This window comes from Microcebus murinus, chromosome 8 (assembly GCF_040939455.1).
Source record: "Microcebus murinus isolate Inina chromosome 8, M.murinus_Inina_mat1.0, whole genome shotgun sequence".
Taxonomy (NCBI): domain Eukaryota; kingdom Metazoa; phylum Chordata; class Mammalia; order Primates; family Cheirogaleidae; genus Microcebus; species Microcebus murinus.
The window spans coordinates 81,767,101-81,786,435 of NC_134111.1; the positions used below are offsets into that span (position 1 = coordinate 81,767,101).

At 35.6% G+C, this 19,335-nt stretch overlaps 1 protein-coding gene across 4 annotated transcripts in view; it reads left to right on the forward strand.

Annotated features, from left to right (window-relative positions):
• Nucleotides 1-18,553, forward strand: part of UNC80 (unc-80 subunit of NALCN channel complex) — a 203,901-nt gene extending 185,348 nt beyond the window's left edge. For 3 of the 4 annotated variants that reach the window (XM_012751444.3, XM_076005903.1, XM_012751443.3), the window contains 6 exons: nt 203-341; nt 2,838-2,894; nt 10,083-10,164; nt 11,178-11,289; nt 12,368-12,570; nt 14,502-18,553. In XM_012751444.3, coding sequence (XP_012606898.1) covers nt 203-341; nt 2,838-2,894; nt 10,083-10,164; nt 11,178-11,289; nt 12,368-12,570; nt 14,502-14,768 — 860 coding nt within the window. In that variant the 3' untranslated portion in view covers nt 14,769-18,553. The remainder of the gene's footprint in view (nt 1-202; nt 342-2,837; nt 2,895-10,082; nt 10,165-11,177; nt 11,290-12,367; nt 12,571-14,501) is intronic. The other variant, XM_012751445.3, reaches the window with a different exon arrangement.
• Nucleotides 18,554-19,335: the final 782 nt, after the last annotated feature.

Sequence of the window (19,335 nt, forward strand, 5' to 3'; positions counted from 1 at the left end):
GGCGACTGTTCTAGTGTGGGAGGGTAGGAGATGTATGGACATTACAAATTATCATTACCCCAAATGTCTGAGTTTTTGGTACCCCCTTTAGAGAGCATTCCAAGGTTGTACTCAAGTCAAGGATAGAACCCAGAAACAGCCTTGGTTGGGTTTTCTGATCAGTGTCATAGTTTTTGTAACACTATTCCTTTGACCCTTTCAGATGACTCTATAAGCATGCCCAGTGTGGTAAGTGAACAAGAAGCTTACCTCCTGAGCGCCATTGGAAGGAGGCGGTTCTCCAGCCATGTCTCCAGCATGTCTGCACCTCAGGCTGAGGTGGGCATGTTACCCAGCCAGAGGTAAAGAGCCATGGCTATATTATACTCTACATTTGAGGGCAAAGATCGAAATTCTGAAAATACACTCTGCTATTCTACAAAGGCTGAAAGCAATGGTAATGTTTTTAGAGAGATCATTCAACAAAGGACTTTCCAACTAGGTTCCTACACATAATAATTTGCAGTTTTCTAAGCCAGTAGAAGGGATCCCAATTTCTAATCCAAGCATTGTCTCTCCTTAAAAATTTTCCATAAATTCCATGGTCTTCTTTCTGGTTGTCGAATAACATTCTTGTATTTCAGATTTATCATTAGCTAAGCTAATAATAAGGACTTGGTAAGAATATAGGACTTGTTTGATACATTTGGTAAAGTTTAGGCTTCTGGTATGTCATCAGTATTTAGTCAAAGAGGTGCTTCACCAAGCAGAAAAGGATCTCTGTCACTATGTGTGATCTTGGGCAGGTCCTTTAACAATAGACCATAGTTTTCTCCTCTGTGAAATAAGAAGGTTGGCTAAAATTATCTTTTAATGTAACTTTTCTACCAATAGTTCTATGATTCCATGACTAAATCCTTTTAAACATTCGCTTTATATGTTCTCTGCCTTCTAAGAATATAAGTAAAAAATCTTCCAAGATATATACACAATAAAAGTATAATACAGAAAATGACCTGACAAAAGAGTAAAGACATTATCTAAGAACCAATATTATTTTCACTTCAGGAATTGAATTATTTCAAAGAATTGGTTTTATGTGGTTTTAGTTATTAATAGTTGGTTGCTTATTCTTTAATACCCATAGAGTCATTATGGTACAGTTCACACAAGGAAAATAATAAAAGTCAGAGCACATTGTAATGTTTAGATAAAACCAGTTTATATGCAGGAATAATTATCTGTACCCAAATCCTTTAGCAAATGGTTCATGAACTACAAAGGTGAAATAAAATTTGTGAAATAAAGCCCAAGTTTAGAGATTATCGAATAATAGGGAGAAATGATAAAAGACGATTAATAAGTAAATTGCATACTTTTTAAAAAGGCAATATTTTATGTAAGTGCCATTTAATTACTACAAAGGTTAATATTACACAAAGCTTCCTATCATTGTAAGAGATGATTGTTTCACTTACTATTTGGTAATTTTCCTTTGAAAAGAAAGTCATAAACAAAATGTGTGAACAAAATCAGAGCCAAACAATAACTTGTGCAAAAAAAAAAAAAATAGAATGTCATATAAACAGTTAATATTGGTAGCTATACATTTATTTTTAATTATTAGCAATGTACAAGGTTCTATGAAGAATAAAAGAAAATAGCAATTTATTTTAAAGTTTTATTCAAGTTATAGAATTGTAGGAATGTTAAACAGAGTTTTCTTGTTTTTGTTGTTGTTGTTGTCACTTAACTAAAATAACCAGGCCATCAGTTCTCTTTCTATATATGCATTAAAGAGTTAACTTGTTTCCAGAGACAAAATTTGTCCTATTATGGACATACCAGAAATATAGAAAAAATAATATAGTTAAATCTTTGGGCTTGAGTCATATTTTGGAAAACTAGTTAAGGTAATGCTGTCTTTGTGCACTAGGGAAAGTGAGCCTCCTCGGAGGAGCAGAGGTTATTTTTACAGTGTACAATTAGGGAAACCTCAATTCTTTGCGAGCAGGCACTCCACTTTTCTAAATGGTCTAATCCCATCCAATTTAACAAGTGTTTATTGAGTGCCTCATGGGTGCTTAGCTCAATGCTAGGCACTGAAGAAAAGACAGAAAATGTATGACAGTTTCTGTTCACAGATCTCAGTTCAGCTACATACAAATAAATCGATAAACTATTTAATTATTCTCTCACTAACCTGACAGGTTTCTTCTTTTGGCATTTACAATTCAGTCACTAGAGGATGGAGAGTAAGGAGGTAAATGAGAGTTCCATGTGAATTTTCCAAGATATCTTCCTTCTGTTTGTTTACTTGCATTTTCTTTGCAAAATTAGCAGGGGAAGTTGGGTTCTTTCTTTGCTTTTCTTAATGGCATCAGTTCCAAGAGCTTGGTTGTGGCAGTTCATGGTAAGTGGTTTCCATGTGACAATGTCAGAATGCACAAGAAAGAAGCAGGATCCTGGCTAACGACCGTATACATAAGACAGGTTAAAAATAATAACCGCCTAGCCAATAGTTACCAAAGGGAAGGATAGTTTCATCTTCTCTAGATTCATTCTGCAATGCATTTCAGAGCTCACAGGTCCATTTGGAGCTCATTTTAACTCTTGGCCAATAAATAGATCACTCCTCTGAGAGCTGTATCCATCCAAAGTCCTTCCTCCCCCATTGCCTTGAGTCCTATGTCTTGACAAACCCAGCACAAGGTGAAATGGTTGACTGTCTCCTTTCCTTCCTTGTTCTGTTAAATCTATTTATTTTTGGTTCTTGGAAGCAGAAAATTGCATGCCTTTTTTCTTTTTTTTTTTCATTTTCTTTCCCTAAATGCTTCATCTCCCTACCCCTCCTGCAGTGAACCTAATGTCCTCGATGACTCCCAGGGCCTGGCCGCTGAGGGCAGCCTCTCTAGGTACAGTGTCAATGCTACCTGTCTATTGGTGTCTGTGCTGGGAAACTAGCTGTTCCCTGTCTCCTCTGTCTCTCTGTCTTCTCTGTTTCTTCTCGCCCCGTCTTGATATCTATTTCCATTTCTTACCCTTTGTTGTTCATGAACATATGAGCCTGGAAGTCAAAGGTGTAGCAAACCCTCCTTCATTTTCAGCTTCAGAGTGCAATCACAAATGGCCTTAAAAGCTTACTAAAAACAAACAAACAAATTGTACAATTTTCTATGGGGCTTGAATCCTATGGGTATCTAAAAAGTTTGAAATATCAAACATTAAATTTATCTCACCTAATCATTCCCTCCCACAGTGATATTCATTAAGAATTGTTTTTCAAGGGTCCTTTAATACAACGCCTCATCATTAGGAAGCCCCTTACTCAATCAAGACAGGTCTTTTAGCTAATACCATTAATGGTAAGAAAACAATGATGCTTTAAGAAGAATAGCAATGTTGATACAATTTGTATACTGTACTTCCTTCTTTTTGATGCATGCTATTTGGCAGGCTCTTATAGTAGCTTGTTGAAGCAACATTTATATAAGGAATGTCTGTTCTAGCACCAAGGTGACTCCCAAACTTGCCATGAAATATCAGATACAAACATTTCTTGGTAAGTAAGAGAAATCGTATGAGGCAAATGAAATAATGTCTTGACTAATAGTTTAAAGCTTCGGAAAAGGGGACTGCACCTTTAACACTCAGATAAACCACGTCAAACATTCCTAATCTTGTGCTGTTGATTCACACCTCTCAACTAATCCTCATTAGGGGTAAGGCTTCTTGTTCATCCTTAGAGTGTCTTTGTTCCATCTCAAGAGAAAACATTCCTTTTCAGGTCTGCATTATATAGTGAGTACAATATACCTGTGTTTATTGCTTTATCACAAAGATGAGGAAATGTTGAGAGGCTGTTCCTGTGAAAAGTTGTCTTTTCTTTTCTTTGCATCTTGTTCAGATTTCACATTTTCTTTTGCAATTGAAAATGGGAAATATAGTCCATCATTGAATGTATCTCTTTTTTTTCAATTTATTTATGAGACCCATAATTCATGACATTCGTGTTTGCGAGCCCTCGCCTTGACAGATCAGTCTCTTATTGGTGGTAAACGTGGAAGTGCTGCGGAGTGCAGACAGTTCCATTAGCAGGAGCTTTTAGGGGCAAGGAGGAAATTGAGAAACAATCTGCAAAAGGGCTTCCCTTAATTGTCTACAGTGTTTAAAGAGATTTGAACCAAGTCTAGCAGGGTGATCATTGCTTTCAAAGAATGCATTTATTAAATACTTAAAATTACATAAGGGATAGGAGAACCCTGATTAGAATTTCAGTGACCTACTGAGTATAAAGGATTAAATCAGACTTCCATTTAGCTGGCTTTGTGCTGGGGGTTTTCTAATTAGGCCAAATACTACTCTTGATGAGTAAGTACTACTAGTTTAGGGGTGGTGAGAAGAGGCAGGAGTTTGAGTTTAATTTTATGAACTCACCAAAGGATTTGGCCCTCTCTGGCAGGCTCAGGGTTCAGATGACTGATTTGTAATTATCTAAACCAACTTAGTCCACCCTGATTCCAGTATCAATTGGAATAAACCCAAAGCTTTTGCTAAGTGAGACCAGTTCAGAGGCAAAGGTATAGATTTTGTCTACAACTGAATTAGTCAATCATGTCAGTACTTCGATGACTATCTTAGATCAACTGTCGTTGGTCTGTTGCTCCTATAACTGTTGTGTTTTAGTTCTGGGTATCAGACACCCAGACTCAGTTGTGGTCATTAAGAAATGGAAAGATGAGGCATTCATTTTGGATTCTGAAATAATTATGTTAACGCAGAGGCATCCCACCAACCAGTAGCACATCCACCTTTGCCATATCCTGCAAATCGTATCTCTCGAACTCCATCATGTCACCGAGTTCTCTTTGGAGGAGAGGAACTTTTGCCATTTACTAGGAGGTGGGTTTACAAAATAGGGTATATGCTTTTTATATTTGGTTTCCAGGTTTTCTTATTTTTGGCATGAGACTTCTTTATGCTGTAGACTCTTAAAATCCTAAAGCAATAAGGTATTGACCAGGTAAATTACATTTAGCATCCACTCCAACACTCAGGACCTAAAATACACCCAAAATAGTCCTAAGAAAAATCTGGCCCCAAAGCTTAGAGAACATCAGGAAGCATGCCTAAGGGGAAATAATAAATCCTGCTCCTCTCACCACCTACCCATAACATTTTGCTAAACCTTCCTGAGAATTTGCTTTTGAAAAAAACATTTGTTTTAGACAAAACAGCAAGTTGGACTAAGTGGGCTAAATGAGGAAGAGACCAAAATAACCTGATGAATAGGTAGAAACCAATAAAATTTTGTACACCTATTGAAAATTACGTCAAGGAGTTCTTTTCTTTTTTTTTCAACTTACCTCTTCTTTCAGGATACTTCTAGGATTTTTTAAAAACTATGCTAACTGGTTTCTTTTAAAGATTCATCCCAGCCCGGCACGGTAGCTCACGCCTGTAATCCTAGCACTCTGGGAGGCCGAGGCAGGAGGATCGCTCAAGGTCAGGAGTTTGAAACCAGCCTGAGCAAGAGCGAGACCCCGTCTCTACTAAAATTGGAAAGAAATTAATTGGCCAACTACAAATATATAGAAAAATTAGCTGGGCATGGTGGCATGTGCCTGTAGTCCCAGCTACTCGGGAGGCTGAGGCAGTAGGATTGCTTGAGCCCAGGAGTTTGAGGTTGCTGTGAGCTAGGCTGATGCCACAGCACTCTAGCCAGGGTAACAGAATGAGACTCTGTCTCAATAAAAAAAAAAGATTCATCCCAAGAAATAGCCTGTTAGAAACATGGTACTCTTGAGAAATACTGAAATAATGGTCCATGGGAGAACATGTTGCTCTTAGAAGTTTAAAAACTCATTATAGATGTTTCTTCCCTGTCTTTGCCCCAGATATACACATACTATGGAAATATTTTCTCTCTAGAAGAATAGAGACATAACAGAAGTTACTCAAGCACTTAAGACCAGATGTGTATACCGGACAATCAGATTTTGGTTAGACATGTTAAACATTTTGAAAGGCAGGAATTGACAGTCAACTCTAATTTTATAAAAAGAGATTATAATACTACTTGATTATATAAGGGTAATTTTAAAACACAGTGAAAAATAAGAATGTTTGAATAAGACTATATAGGCTAAGTAAGATGAAATAAAATAGCTTATTTAGTGGAACCCATCATATGATCATCCACATTTTTCAAGTATAAAAATTTGGCAAGTACTTTCAAAGTACAAAGAAAAAAATTAAAACAACCTTTTTATGTAGCTGAAAGTTAATGGCTAAGAAAATGTGCATTGTGATACACAGATATGTACTTGGCCATTGCTAATTCAGTTCTCATAGGATATCTAAGATCTAGACTATTCTATTCCCCCTTTTCAATCTGATTCCAGCCTCTAAGCCCTAAATTCTGTGGCCCTTAAAATATATTCTCTTGGATGTTGTGGAGGCCAAGTAAAATCTAAATAATAACCTTGTACTGGGAGAGGGGAAATTAGGATTTAGTCTACTGTTTATCTCCAAATGCCTTACCACTCCTCTGGGAGCTTTATACTTTCTCATCACAAGGCAATCACTCGGTAAATGGCTATCCTGTGTATCTTGTGTTTCTTCTCTACATTTCTATAGCCATATTAAAATTGAAACCAAAAGGACAGATAAAAGCAATGAAAATACTAATCCCCTTTTCCATGTGCTTTTCCATGTGTCTTACCCAGTGCTTCTACTTAAAATTTTAATTTATGAAATATACTTCAATCTATAATTTTTGTAATATTGAGATGAATAATATGAATTTGTATTGCATTACTGAATGAATGGCCCCTTGTTCATCTATCCTTTATTTTAAGAAATACTGTTAGGTATGTGTCCCATTAGGATGTACACACATATTTATATACTATAATCCAGGCCATCATGCTGACACATGGAAAAGAGGTAATTTGTATCTCTTCCTAATATTGCCTAAATGTCCTTAGTTTATAAATTACTTCCTTGCATTTCAAATGCAATGTTTTTGTTTTGTGTAAACAGTTCAAGTCACACCAGTTATTGCATTTACTTCTCTAAAACCTAGACCATTATACAGTTTGCCATAGTGATATTTTTCAGTGATTCAAAAATGTAAGAGATGATTTATTTCCAAATATGTTGGAAGATGTTAGCTTCAATTTAGAAAGTTTTATTTGCTTATATTCTTATTGTTTCACCTTATTACTTAACCAAAACACTAGAAATCAGCCATATCTCATTCCTAAGAATAAAAATTTCAAGAAAGCATTTTTCTCCATAAGATAGTTTTTAGACTTGCCCTGCCACTCTGACATATCTTGACAGAGTCTCAACTTTTCAGAGTTATTTTTTATGACTGTAATATGTGAAATAGTGATTTTAGTTATTCAAAAGGATTCAATGGACTATTGGTATATAATATTTTTAAATTTGAGCCTATCAGATAAAGCAATATTTCCCTAAAGGGGAAAATAATTTTGATTATTGCAGTCATGATAGATGAGGACTATAATGGGACTGTTTCAAAAAATTCAAATAGAAACTGGGGTGTAACATAGAGTGGTGCTTAATGCAAACACCTTGGTCTTCTCTTGGTACATTTTAGTATTGCACATCTTACAGTCATGCATCACAAATCATCAGATGACTGAAATATCACATGATGGGGAGAGAAGCTAAACTGAAACTACTTTTTATTTGCAACTTCAGTTTGATATAGACCCCAGAAAAAGAAATACGTTCTAAATTATTTCTGTTGTTAACTCTTCTGGCTGTTTTTTATTAATGTGCCCTAACTGTATACAGTTAAGCCAGGCTTTGATATTCCAAATATAAAATCACATTTTTAGTGAGAGTATAAATGATCAGCTGGGATATATTTCGAAGGACATGTTTTGTAATTTAATCATTAATGTGTGCATTCCATGATAAAATGATATATGATTTTCATAGAGCTAAAGCTATAAATTTGATATATTTCGTAGATATAAGCCTCTCTATCCATAGAGAAAATGTTGATGCTTATGATCCTCTGGGAATAATCATCATGGAATTATCATTACATTTTTACATTTAACACTCCCTGAGTAACATGTATTTTTTTTCTTTTCTTGCACCATTTTTTCTCACAATCTCAGATTACTGAATAAAAATGAGACAAGTGGACTGCCTCGATTTCATTTTCTCTGCCCAATTATTTTCAAAACATTTTATTACCTACTTCTTTTTAGTATTCTAGAAGCAATAAACTCATTACAAATCAAATGTAAAACAAGGAAGCATGCTATATACATCACTTTTCATGTTCAAACCATTTTACATCAATTGACTTCTTTTCTCTACCTTAATGGGAGGTCGTTGGTAAGTATTAACCTCCCTTTATGGCCAAGGGAACTGAGGTAACATTTAGTTGTCAATGAAGAATCCATTCCAATGAAAGCTTTGCTTGGTATTGGGAGAAACTTGTTTCTACTTTTGTGCATATGGTTAATTGAATACTCTTTCCAATTTGACAGACACGTGTTAAAATGTATATTTAATAAGGAGATGTCATTTCAGACATGCCAGCAACATAGTTTGAATTGCTTCTCAGAATTTATTGCTTTGTTCCTTTGGAGTAATTTTCCTTCTTCATAGAAAGGTCATATATATGCTACGAGGTTATATATGTATAAGGATAAAGGACATAGATCTTTTGAACTGGATATTCAGGAGAACAAGAAAGTTCAAAAACACCTGTTTTGGTACTCTTTATGGGATTTTGTGATTGTGTACCCGAAATGGTGTAATTACATCTCTATTTCATAAAAATTTTGATGAACCCCATTTGTGAATCATTGATCTTCTTCTAGTGGAAATGTAAGACTTTTAAAAAACGACAGATATGACTATGTCAACTATGTGATGATTAACCAGTTGTTAACACAAAAGGGGAAACATCTGATTGCCCATCTTGCCACCAGTTTCTCTCCCTACAACTGTAGCTAAATATTTAGAGAGCTCATTTTTTTAAATAAATTGAAATGAATAGATATAGTATTTCTTTCTTTTTCCTGGAAAGTTGCTGACTTTGGATTCCTCTGTGGAACATTTTACACTAAAAACTATCCGTAGATGACTCTCCTTTTGCAAAGGCAAAGCAGAAATTAATTACCCATTAAGCAAATAATCACATTGACATCATCTACAAAATTACAGTGTTCTCTGGGGCACAGTATATTTCCTTTTTTCACCCCCACTTTCATTATAAATAAATATCCAGTATACATGCATGCAGAATGATAAAGGACCATGGGCCCATACTAGTATTTTCAGCTTCACCTAACACTAAAATAGCAACCACTTCCAGTCATTTTTGCGTATGAAAGACACACATACACAGTAAATTTGGGGGGAGCAGGTTGTTCCTGTTATAAACTGCACAGTATGTTTGAGTGCAGTTACTCAATATTAAAGCTCCTGAGTTGTAATGATAGTTTAATTACTTTGCCAGCCTTTTAAATCTAAAACCATTTTAAAAGAACATTTAATTGTCTACCCATGTGACTATTCATTTATTCAGTAGTCACAGAGACTTCAGGCTGCAAACATGTGTTGAATGTGCCCCTTCACCCAAATGGATTCTGTGTCTGATGTGTTTGATATTTGTCCATCTTATTTTCATTTAAATTGAAATTTTAAAAAGGTGTTCCCATCCATGTAATAGAGTTGTTTGTGTTTGTTTGTCACTACCTTTTCCCTTCCCCTCGGAAAAAAAAAATTGAGATTAGAGTATGACATCTTAAACCTTTTGGTGGCTTCCAAACCATGGGTGTGTTTGAACCAATGTTTTGCTGAATGATAGATACGGCATCAGTGATTGAAAACTGAATCTCAATTTTGGCAGCTTGGGGCTACAAGGCCTTTTCCTCCCTCCCAAACCTTTGAAAACCCCTATCCCAGGGACTCTTTCCCAACCATCCTTCAAAGATAATGGTATCTTTGAAGTGACTGTGTCATATAAGTGATTTTGGCTAACACCCAGCAGAGAATGGTCTTCCATACTCTCTGCAGGGTACACTAACACTGTTGATGCTTGACAGGGTGGCAAGTGTACAGAGTGAACCTGGCCAACAGAACCTCCTTGTTCAGCAGCCACTGGGGAGGAAGAGGGGCCTGAGGCAGGTAAGCAGACCTTGAACAGGCAAGAGAATCATCCTATGAAATGGAAGCTCTATTCAATTTTTAATGCCCATGTATATTAAGATTATATTTTACCTTCTCCCTACCTGAAATAAGCAGTACAGAGCAACTTTAAAATATGGTAAGTATTTGGGCACAAGCTCAGCATTTTTAGCTTCTATTTTAGCTCTGAATATTCTTATTGGCAAAGCCAATGACTTAGTAAAGTGAGCCTATAACTCTATTTGTTCCCTATCCAGAAACTAACTTTCCCAGACAAACTTACTGACAGAGATTTGTTATACAGTTTAGGTAATGACTGTTTCTGCATAGAGGCAAAGACAAAGAAGTCCTTTCTTCCTCATTTTGAGATTAATGCTTTCATTTAAAACAAATTGGAGTAAGAGTCATCTTTACCAATTTCCTTAGGCAGAATTCTTGTACGTTACTTTCTAAATAAAAATCCAAATGAGGCTTTTCGGTGTTGCCTCAATGGGAGCTTCCCAGGTGTGACTCAGGTACCTCATACTTAGCCAGCAAATGTTTTTGTTTTTGTTTTTTTTAATAAATCTCCCCTTTGAAAGTTAGTATATATATATATATATATATATATATATATTATATATATATTCAACTATATATATATATGTATATATATATATTCAACTACAGTTTTAGATGAGCAAAAGTTGATCAGTAAGCAATAGTTATTAGTTTTGCATCCTAAAATGTCTAAAATTCTCAAATTTACAAATTAAATTATGTTAATTAATGTTACTGGAATAGATAAACGAGTAATAGCTAGGAGATGAATTGGTTAAAGAAGATGCCAGAAGAAAATACTTATAGTTAAATAAGCAGAAAGAAGTTTATCAGCTATAGATGTAAGGAACAACCATAAGATCCACAGAAACATAAATTTAAAAAACAACTGTATAGTCAGAATCCTCTGAACACAGTGTTTCTTCCCAGGCAGTTAGACACTCTTGCAAGTTTATTTTGCCTATTCTCTTTAGCTGAGACGTCCTCTACTATCACGTCAGAAGACTCAGACTGAATCCAAAAACCGTCATGCAGCTCGGCTGTCAACGACTCGCAGGAGCATTCAACCTAAAACGAAGCCATCTGGTGAGGCCTCCCGTGTCCCTTCCAACTATACCATTGACTTGATATCCTGTGACTCAGCCAGGGATGCCTGCAAAAACTGAGCTGCTGCAGATACCGTGTTTCCCCGAAAATAAGACAGGGTCTTATATTTATTTTTCCTCAAGAAGACACCATAGGGCTTATTTTCAGGGGATGTGTTATTTTTTTTTTAAGTACGCTACAACAATCTATATTTATTCAAATATAGTTAAGTCGTCTTCTTCTGGAACATCATCATAACTCTCTAAACCCCGAATTCCATCCTGAATTTCTTGTGACTCTATTTCCTTTAGAGCCATTGGCCTCAATCTCTCATGTCAAGCAATAGAGCTCTCATGGGGCAGGTGAGAAGGGCTGCTCTTCTTCTTTACTGCTCTGTGACGAAATACATGTTTTGTGCAGATATGCTGCATAGCCACGCCCATCACTAGGTCTTAGGGTTTATATTGCACAAATGCTTAGAAATCCTGCTAGGGCTTATTTTATGGGTAAGACTTATTTTCTGGGAAACACGGTAAGCACACCTTTGGGGAGGTGCTAAGATAAGGGAAGAAGTTTCCCAGAAAATTTTAGTGCCTTTTTTCCTTCTTGCCTCCCCCAACTCCTGTCTCTACCCCTATAAAACTAGGTAAATGGAAGAGCACAAGGTAAACCACTAATACTATTAAATTTGGCTATAAAGACTTGTGGCTTCTTTATTCAAACCAGGAACAGGGTTTGTTATATGTCTTACTGAAGATAAAGGTATGATTAATAAATAGGGATTTTTAAGTCCTGCTGGCAGCTGTTCTAAGGAATGCTCAAATTCTACCTAATGCTCTATGGAAATCTTGTTTTAGGCCATTTATATACAAATGATTTTTCTACCCAAGTCCTACTCTTTGTAAGAAGATGAAATCAAACATGTACAAGATAGTCAAACATGCTCTCATTTATTAATATGCCAGCAATGTCTTTATTAAGAAAAGCTAGGTGACACTGGTTAAAACCAACTATTAAGCACTAACAGTCTATTTTCCCCAATTTCCCCCCTACCTATTGCCTCACTTCCAACCTACAGCGGATCAGAAAAGATCTGTGACCTTCATTGAGGCTCAGCCAGCAGAGCCAGCAGCTGCCCCAACAGATGTACTTCCTGCCACAGGCCAACCACAGGGCTGCAGCCCCGCCCCATCCAGGAAACCAGAAAAAATGGACAATCCAGTCCTCACCTCTTCCCCCGCCATAGTTGTTGCAGATCTCCACAGCCTGTCTCCCAAACAGGTGAGGGTGCTAGAGAAACAGGCAAGGCTTGCTTGCTGCATAATTATTTCTAGGAACCACTTGGATATGCAAATTTATTCCACATAATTAAGTTAGGGTCTGCAATGCTTTGTTATCCTAACAGACACTGGTCCTGCCATCATGAAAAAGAAAATCTATATAAAGCACATGGCCAGGAATATACCTACTTAAGAAGGACCAAGAGTCTTGATATTTTTAGTTATGAAAAATCTAAGAGAAAATACTTCACTGCTAAAATAACCACTGAAAACAGGTATATACAGGTTGAACATCCCTAATCTGACAATGCAAAATTCAAAATGCTCTAAAATTCAAAACATTATTTATTTATTTATTTATTTTTGGTGGTTTAAAACAACAGAAGGTTATTGTCTCACAGTTGTGGAGTCTAGAAGTCTGAAATCAAGGTGTTAGGGGGTTGATTTCTGTTCTTTGACTCTCTTTATGGTGATAGCTAGCAATCTAGAGCATTCCTTTGCTTATAGATTCATTATTCCAATCTCTGCTTCTGTCTTCACATGGTGTTCTTCTCATGTCTCAAAACTTTTTGACTGCTAATATGACACTCTCGGAAAATGCTAAAAAAAAATGCTCATTGGAGCATTTCAAATTTCAGATTTTCATATTAGGGATGCTCACCCGGGTAAGTATAAATGTAAATATTCCAAAATCCAAAAAAATCTGAAATCTGAAACACTTCTGGTTCCAAGTTTTTCAGATGAGGGATACTCAACCTGTAATACATAGCTGAAAAATATAGTTCAATTAAAAAATAATGAAGTTACCAAGACCAGGCATGGTGGCTCATGCCTGTAATCCTAGCTCTCTATGAGGCTGGGGCAGGAGCATCGCTCAAGGTCAGGAGTATGAAACCAGCCTGAGCAAGTGCAAGACCCCATCTCTACTAAAAATAGAAAGAAATTAATTGGCCAACTAAGATATATAGAAAAAAATTAGCCAGGTATGGTGGTACATGCCTGTAGTCCCAGCTACTTGGGGCACTCTAGTCCAGGCAATAGAGTGAGACTCTGTCTCAAAAAAAAAAAAAAAAAAAAAATGAAGTTACCAATTTAGACAAAGCCTTTAAATATTGAGCCTTCCGAGAAACTTTTTGTTTTGATCTTTTCCCTCATTGTTTTGATATTTTTCTTGTTGATATTTTTTCTTGTTGCTTTGGGCTTTTTCCCTTCCTTTGATTTTAATAAACGAATTCCTAAAGGTTCCACATTATTCTCATGTGATATTTAAAGAAAACTAAAGTGCAGTATTACTATTTATATTTGTATAGTCTTTAATGCTTACAGAGCATTTTAACACTTAACATTATTATCTCATTTAATCCTCACAGTCTACAAGGTAAGCAAACAAAAAATTATGCTCATATTACAGGCTAGAAAACAAAGATTAGGCCGGGCGCGGTGGCTCATGCCTATAATCCTAGCAATCAGGGAGGCCGAGGTGGGAGGATCGTTTGAGCTCAGGAGTTCGAGACTAGCCTAAGCAAGAGCGAGACCCCATCTCTACTAAAAATAGAAAGAAATTAGCCAAACAACTAAAAATACATAGAAAAAATTAGGCAAGCATGGTGGTACATGCCTGTAGTCCCAGCTACTCGGAGGCTGAGGCACTAGGATCGTTTGAGTCCAGAAATTTAAGGTTGCTGTGAGCTAGGCTGATGCCACAGCACTCTAGATGGGGCAACAGAGTGAGATTCTGTCTCAAGAAAAAAAAAAAAAAAGGCTTAGAAAGTTGGAAGGAAGGGTCTATAAAAGATCTTACCTATGACAAAGGCTAGAACTGGGACTGGCCTTCTGATTCCTTGTCCAGTTAACAGCTAGACAACATTTTTTGATATTCTTTTCTGGTACCCCTCCTACCTTTCCATGATGTTATGATCCTTTTGATCTTAGAGTGAGGCCCTCTCCACTGAAGAAGGAGAAAAGAAGGAGGACACAGAAGCACAAGGTGCTACAGCACTTAGTCCGCTGTCTACTCAACTCTCAGACCCTGATGACTTCACAGGCCTGGAGACATCCAGCCTCCTACAGCATGGAGACACTGTCCTTCACATCAGCGAGGAAAATGGCATGGAGAACCCTCTGCTGTCCAGCCAGTTCACTTTTACTCCCACTGAGCTGGGGGAGACAGATGTAGTCCTAGATGAGTCTCATGTTTAATTCTGAAACTTGTGAGCACTGCAGGTGTAGAGGAGACATGGAAGGGATCCCTCTTTTAAAAGTTGAATAATTTTTCTTAAAAAAAGATTAATTACAAAAGAGCACTTTACATCCAATGGGTGGCATAAATCTAAGTAGATTTTGTTGCCAATATGCATAATGTTTCACAAACATCTTAGAAATCAATGGCTAAAAGGATTTAATTGTATGAAAACCATAAAAACCAGGGAGGAATAAGGGGAAAGAGCCATTTCATTGCACATTGTTTATGATTCAAGAAGCTTTCAGCAGTTAAAAATACATACTATTACAGTGCCGCTTTAATAGAAATATTAACAAATACTATGTTCTAAAAAGAGAATGCAATTTTCTGAGATTACTCACATTATACATCTCATGTAAATGTTTATTTTTATAGTTTTAAAAATATTAAATCAGGTGGCTATAAAAGTAGCAATTTACATAAAAATAATGAATAAGAAAATATTAGTTTTGGAAGACTAAAAAACAAATAAGCCTGCAACCATTTTTGTTTTGATCAATAATACAGCCATTTAGAAAAAGAAAAAAATGATATATTTAGAGCTGTGGACTTTTCAATATTTATTTTTCAATTGCCATTTTCCTTGCATGTTGTAAGTCAAAATGCTAATGCCATAAGATCATTCTGTTTCGTAATGAATCACATTAGGCAGAATATTCTAGAAATTATCAGATATAATTCTGAATTAAGAAGAACCTAAACAGCCTATCCAACTTTAAAAACTAAATGTAAATATAATAACTTAAAAGAGATGGTATTCCTACTTCTAACCCTGACAGCATAAATGCCAAGATTAGGAAATATTGAGAAATGTGATTACTTTTCCTTACATTATCCTGTGCCTGCCCTTGAGGGCATATTTTCAGATATTAAGGTTAGTATTGTTAGAATTGGTTCAATAAAAAACTTTTTCTCTATAGTAACAATATTCTTAAGATCCTCAGAACATCTAAGTTTATGAGGAATAAAACATAAAGTAAACAACTCTTCATAGACACAGCCAGCTTGTATATTTTACAAATAAATCTTTAATTTGAGGTTCAGTAACTTCAAGACAAGTATAAAATTTAGAAGGCTTGTGAGGCCAATACCTAGTACGTTATTGATCCTATAGTAGGGTTGGGCATCATATAGTTCAAAATTGAATTTCAAAAGTTTAACAGTTTACATTAGAAAACTGTGACATAACTACTAAACATATAAAAAACTCATATACATAAACTAAATTAGTGTGGTGGTGTATGTGCGTGTGTGTGTGTGGGGGGGGTGGGTTTTAGTTCTCAATTTGAAGTTAAATATAGACTGATTATATTGCAATGAGTTTAAAACATTCTGTATGCTTAAACTTTGACTACGTTGGCTATGAAATGTATATGTATAAAGAGGAGACCTACTAAACCCACCCTAATCATAAAGGCAAATTATTTTTTGTTAGAATTGCTTATTAAATAGGCATTGTTTATATTTTCAAATATAATTTGGAAATATGGTCCCATTCACTAGGAGAATGAAATACATGTATGAGTTAAAGATAAAAGAAAAATTTCAAATCTAACAATTCAGAAATTCAAGGAGGTAAATGGCCTCTTTTATGTTTTACAATATTTTTACATCATTTACACTTAATGCTGAATTAATTCTCAAGTGCAGAAATATAAATTTTATGTGGTTTTATGGATTCTAAGCTGATATATTTCACCTGTTAAAAATTATGCTGCTCAGTTAGCATTAGAGGCCTTATGTTTGGTAATTACAAGTGTCTGGGCTATGTGAGTCTCTATATATGTGTGTGCTATGTTCCAGTTTTTTGATTCAAATTATCTACGTATAATTGTATCAAATATTTTAAAAAGCAAAGGAGTCTAAGAAGATTGTTAAATATCCAATAAGAATCCTAAATACCTTTATATATATTTTAAAAGTATTGGGCTTATTTTAAAAGTATTGAACATGATTATGCTGGTCTGTCTGCCTTTTAGCCTGACTCCTTCACTCTAGTATATGGAAGTCTGTTAGAAATGTTCAATAAGTTAAGTAATGTATCTTGCAAAAAAGCCTCCACTCTGAGAAACAGGGCCTTATAGAGTGGGAATGTTTTCATACTCGGACTACTGAGATTTTGCAGATGTGTGTATATGTTCCATTTAAGGTGCCCTTAAATGTGTTGAATGTAATGTGTTGAATGTTGAATGTTTATGTGTAATGGCTAAAGTATCTATATGTATGTGCATAAGACTGTCACAAGATGTATTCTCAGGAATACTGTTACCTGGAGTTTGAAGAAATAACCATTTAAAAAAAAACAGTTGGGGAAGATTAGAAAAAAGTTTAAGATAATTGATAATTTTTTGTAATGTTTAAAATATTATTGAGTATATGACTAAAAGCTAATTATTAAACATGATAAATACAGTATTGGTAATAATATATTAAATATATATATATAGAGAGAGAGAGAAGTAGAAAATTTATTTGGGGCAAGTTTGACGATTGCAACTCAGGAGCATAAATTCAAGTTGCCCTGAATATACGTTCCCCATAGATCATTTCTTAAGCTATGATGCTTAGTGATATTTATCTTATTCAAAGGAAAAATAAAACAGACATCCACTTGCCATATATGAAAAATTGGACTAAACAAAGAAGTTGCTTCTTCTGAAATTAACTTTTGAGAGACCTTGGTATAAACCATGTGTTATCCATGACAGTGGGTACAGATTTATACTACTCAATTAAACCAGTTCCAATCCTGGATATAGCATTTTCTATAGTAAAACATTTTACTTTCATTTTTCAATATTCGCTGCTTTCTATAATTCTATTACATAAGTTATTTGATTTTTCTGAAAAGGAAACTGAATTACTGAGTGCACTGGGACAAGGCACTTGAGAACTACAGTATCAAAAGACATAAATGAGCATGGCAATGCTGGGGGTAAAATCTGTGGTAGTGGTGGTCTGGTTAAGTCCTATTGCACAGGCTGGGAGTAGCTGGTTTGCTGACAATACCTTAAACAGGGTGACAGCTCCTTCTTTAGCATCTGGTCCTTTAGTCAATAAAGAACTTTCTTCACTCTGCTGCCCAGCTCTGAGAGTATCTGAGATAAGAACAGGGTGTGTGTAGGGACCTAGAGGGAAAAAAGGGCCATAAATGAATAGAATTACAGTCTAAAACATGAATTAAATATCCTTCCTCAAGTTATACTGGATACTTTAATAGAGCACAGTCTCTGGAATTTGCTGCTATCACACCAAGTCATGCTGTTGCCCTGTGACCTCAAACTTCTAATTCCATGGCCTTGTGTTGGCAGTGAGTAAAAAGTCCCACTTCCTCATTTACTCTAGTGGGTCTCAACTGCAGCATTTCAAAAACAAACTTTGATTTGATACTCAGGAGAATAAAAACAAGTTGAGAGCAGAATGTACTTGGAAAAGCTTAAGACAAATTTACTTATATTATTTTAGGATCATTTAGGATTATAGGTCAATGTACCTCCATGATATTTTTTAACAGTCACTGTGACCACAGGATGAAAATCCTTTATTAGCCATTTTATACGTAAAAACAAAAGATTGACTACACAGCCAACTTCCCTCAGATGACTATGAAGTCTATTATGAATATTGAATGACCAAAGAACATGGAAAAAATGCATATGAATACTGAAATGTTTATGAAAGATATTTATGAAAGATATTAAGAATTCTGTGTTTGAATATGCACATATAATAAAATAAATCTAAAAATATTTAAGATGCCTGAGTAAGTTTCATTTCTTAATGTAGGGAATAGGTTAACTTATACAGGAAGATGTTTATTTTTGATCCCTAGGGTGTGGGGTGTGCCTTTGTCAATGTCTTGCTGTCCCTCCTCAACACTACATTTCACTCCTCTGGTCTGAAGTCACCATCTACTTAGACATCTCCAATTCACTCCACCTCCAGCCCTGAGCTGCATTCTATTTAAGCCTTCCAAATCTACCTTTCAAAATAAAGCACAATAGGAGACTGACACCCCAATTTGACTTCTCTGCTCAGGTTGTGATCCTCTGGAATGACTTGTAGATTTTACAATGGGAATGTTAAAGACTTGGTTGTCCTCTCAGTGTGGCCAGAAACACCACGTGGTCCAAATTACCTCCAATTCTTTTATACAAAGTGCCCTATTCTTACCCACTAAGGATTACTCTCGCTAAATCCATTTTCCCCCCATCATGGTTTAACTTTCATCTCTTTTCCTGACCCAATGGCTCTAGACACATTTGGCTGTGGGACACTCTTATCCATTTCTGGATTGTGTCTGAAAAGTACACACATGTATCACAATTTGTGACTAAGCATTGCTGAGAGATGTAGGAGCCAAGGGAAAACTTCCTCTTCACCCTCCAAAGGTTAGCTGAAGATCACTGACAAAAGGCAGATTAATAGGAGAAAAGGTTGGTACCATTATCAAAAATTTTTTTAAAAAGAGAGAAAAGCATACAAAATGTATTTGATCATGTTTTATGTGACACAATAATGTTC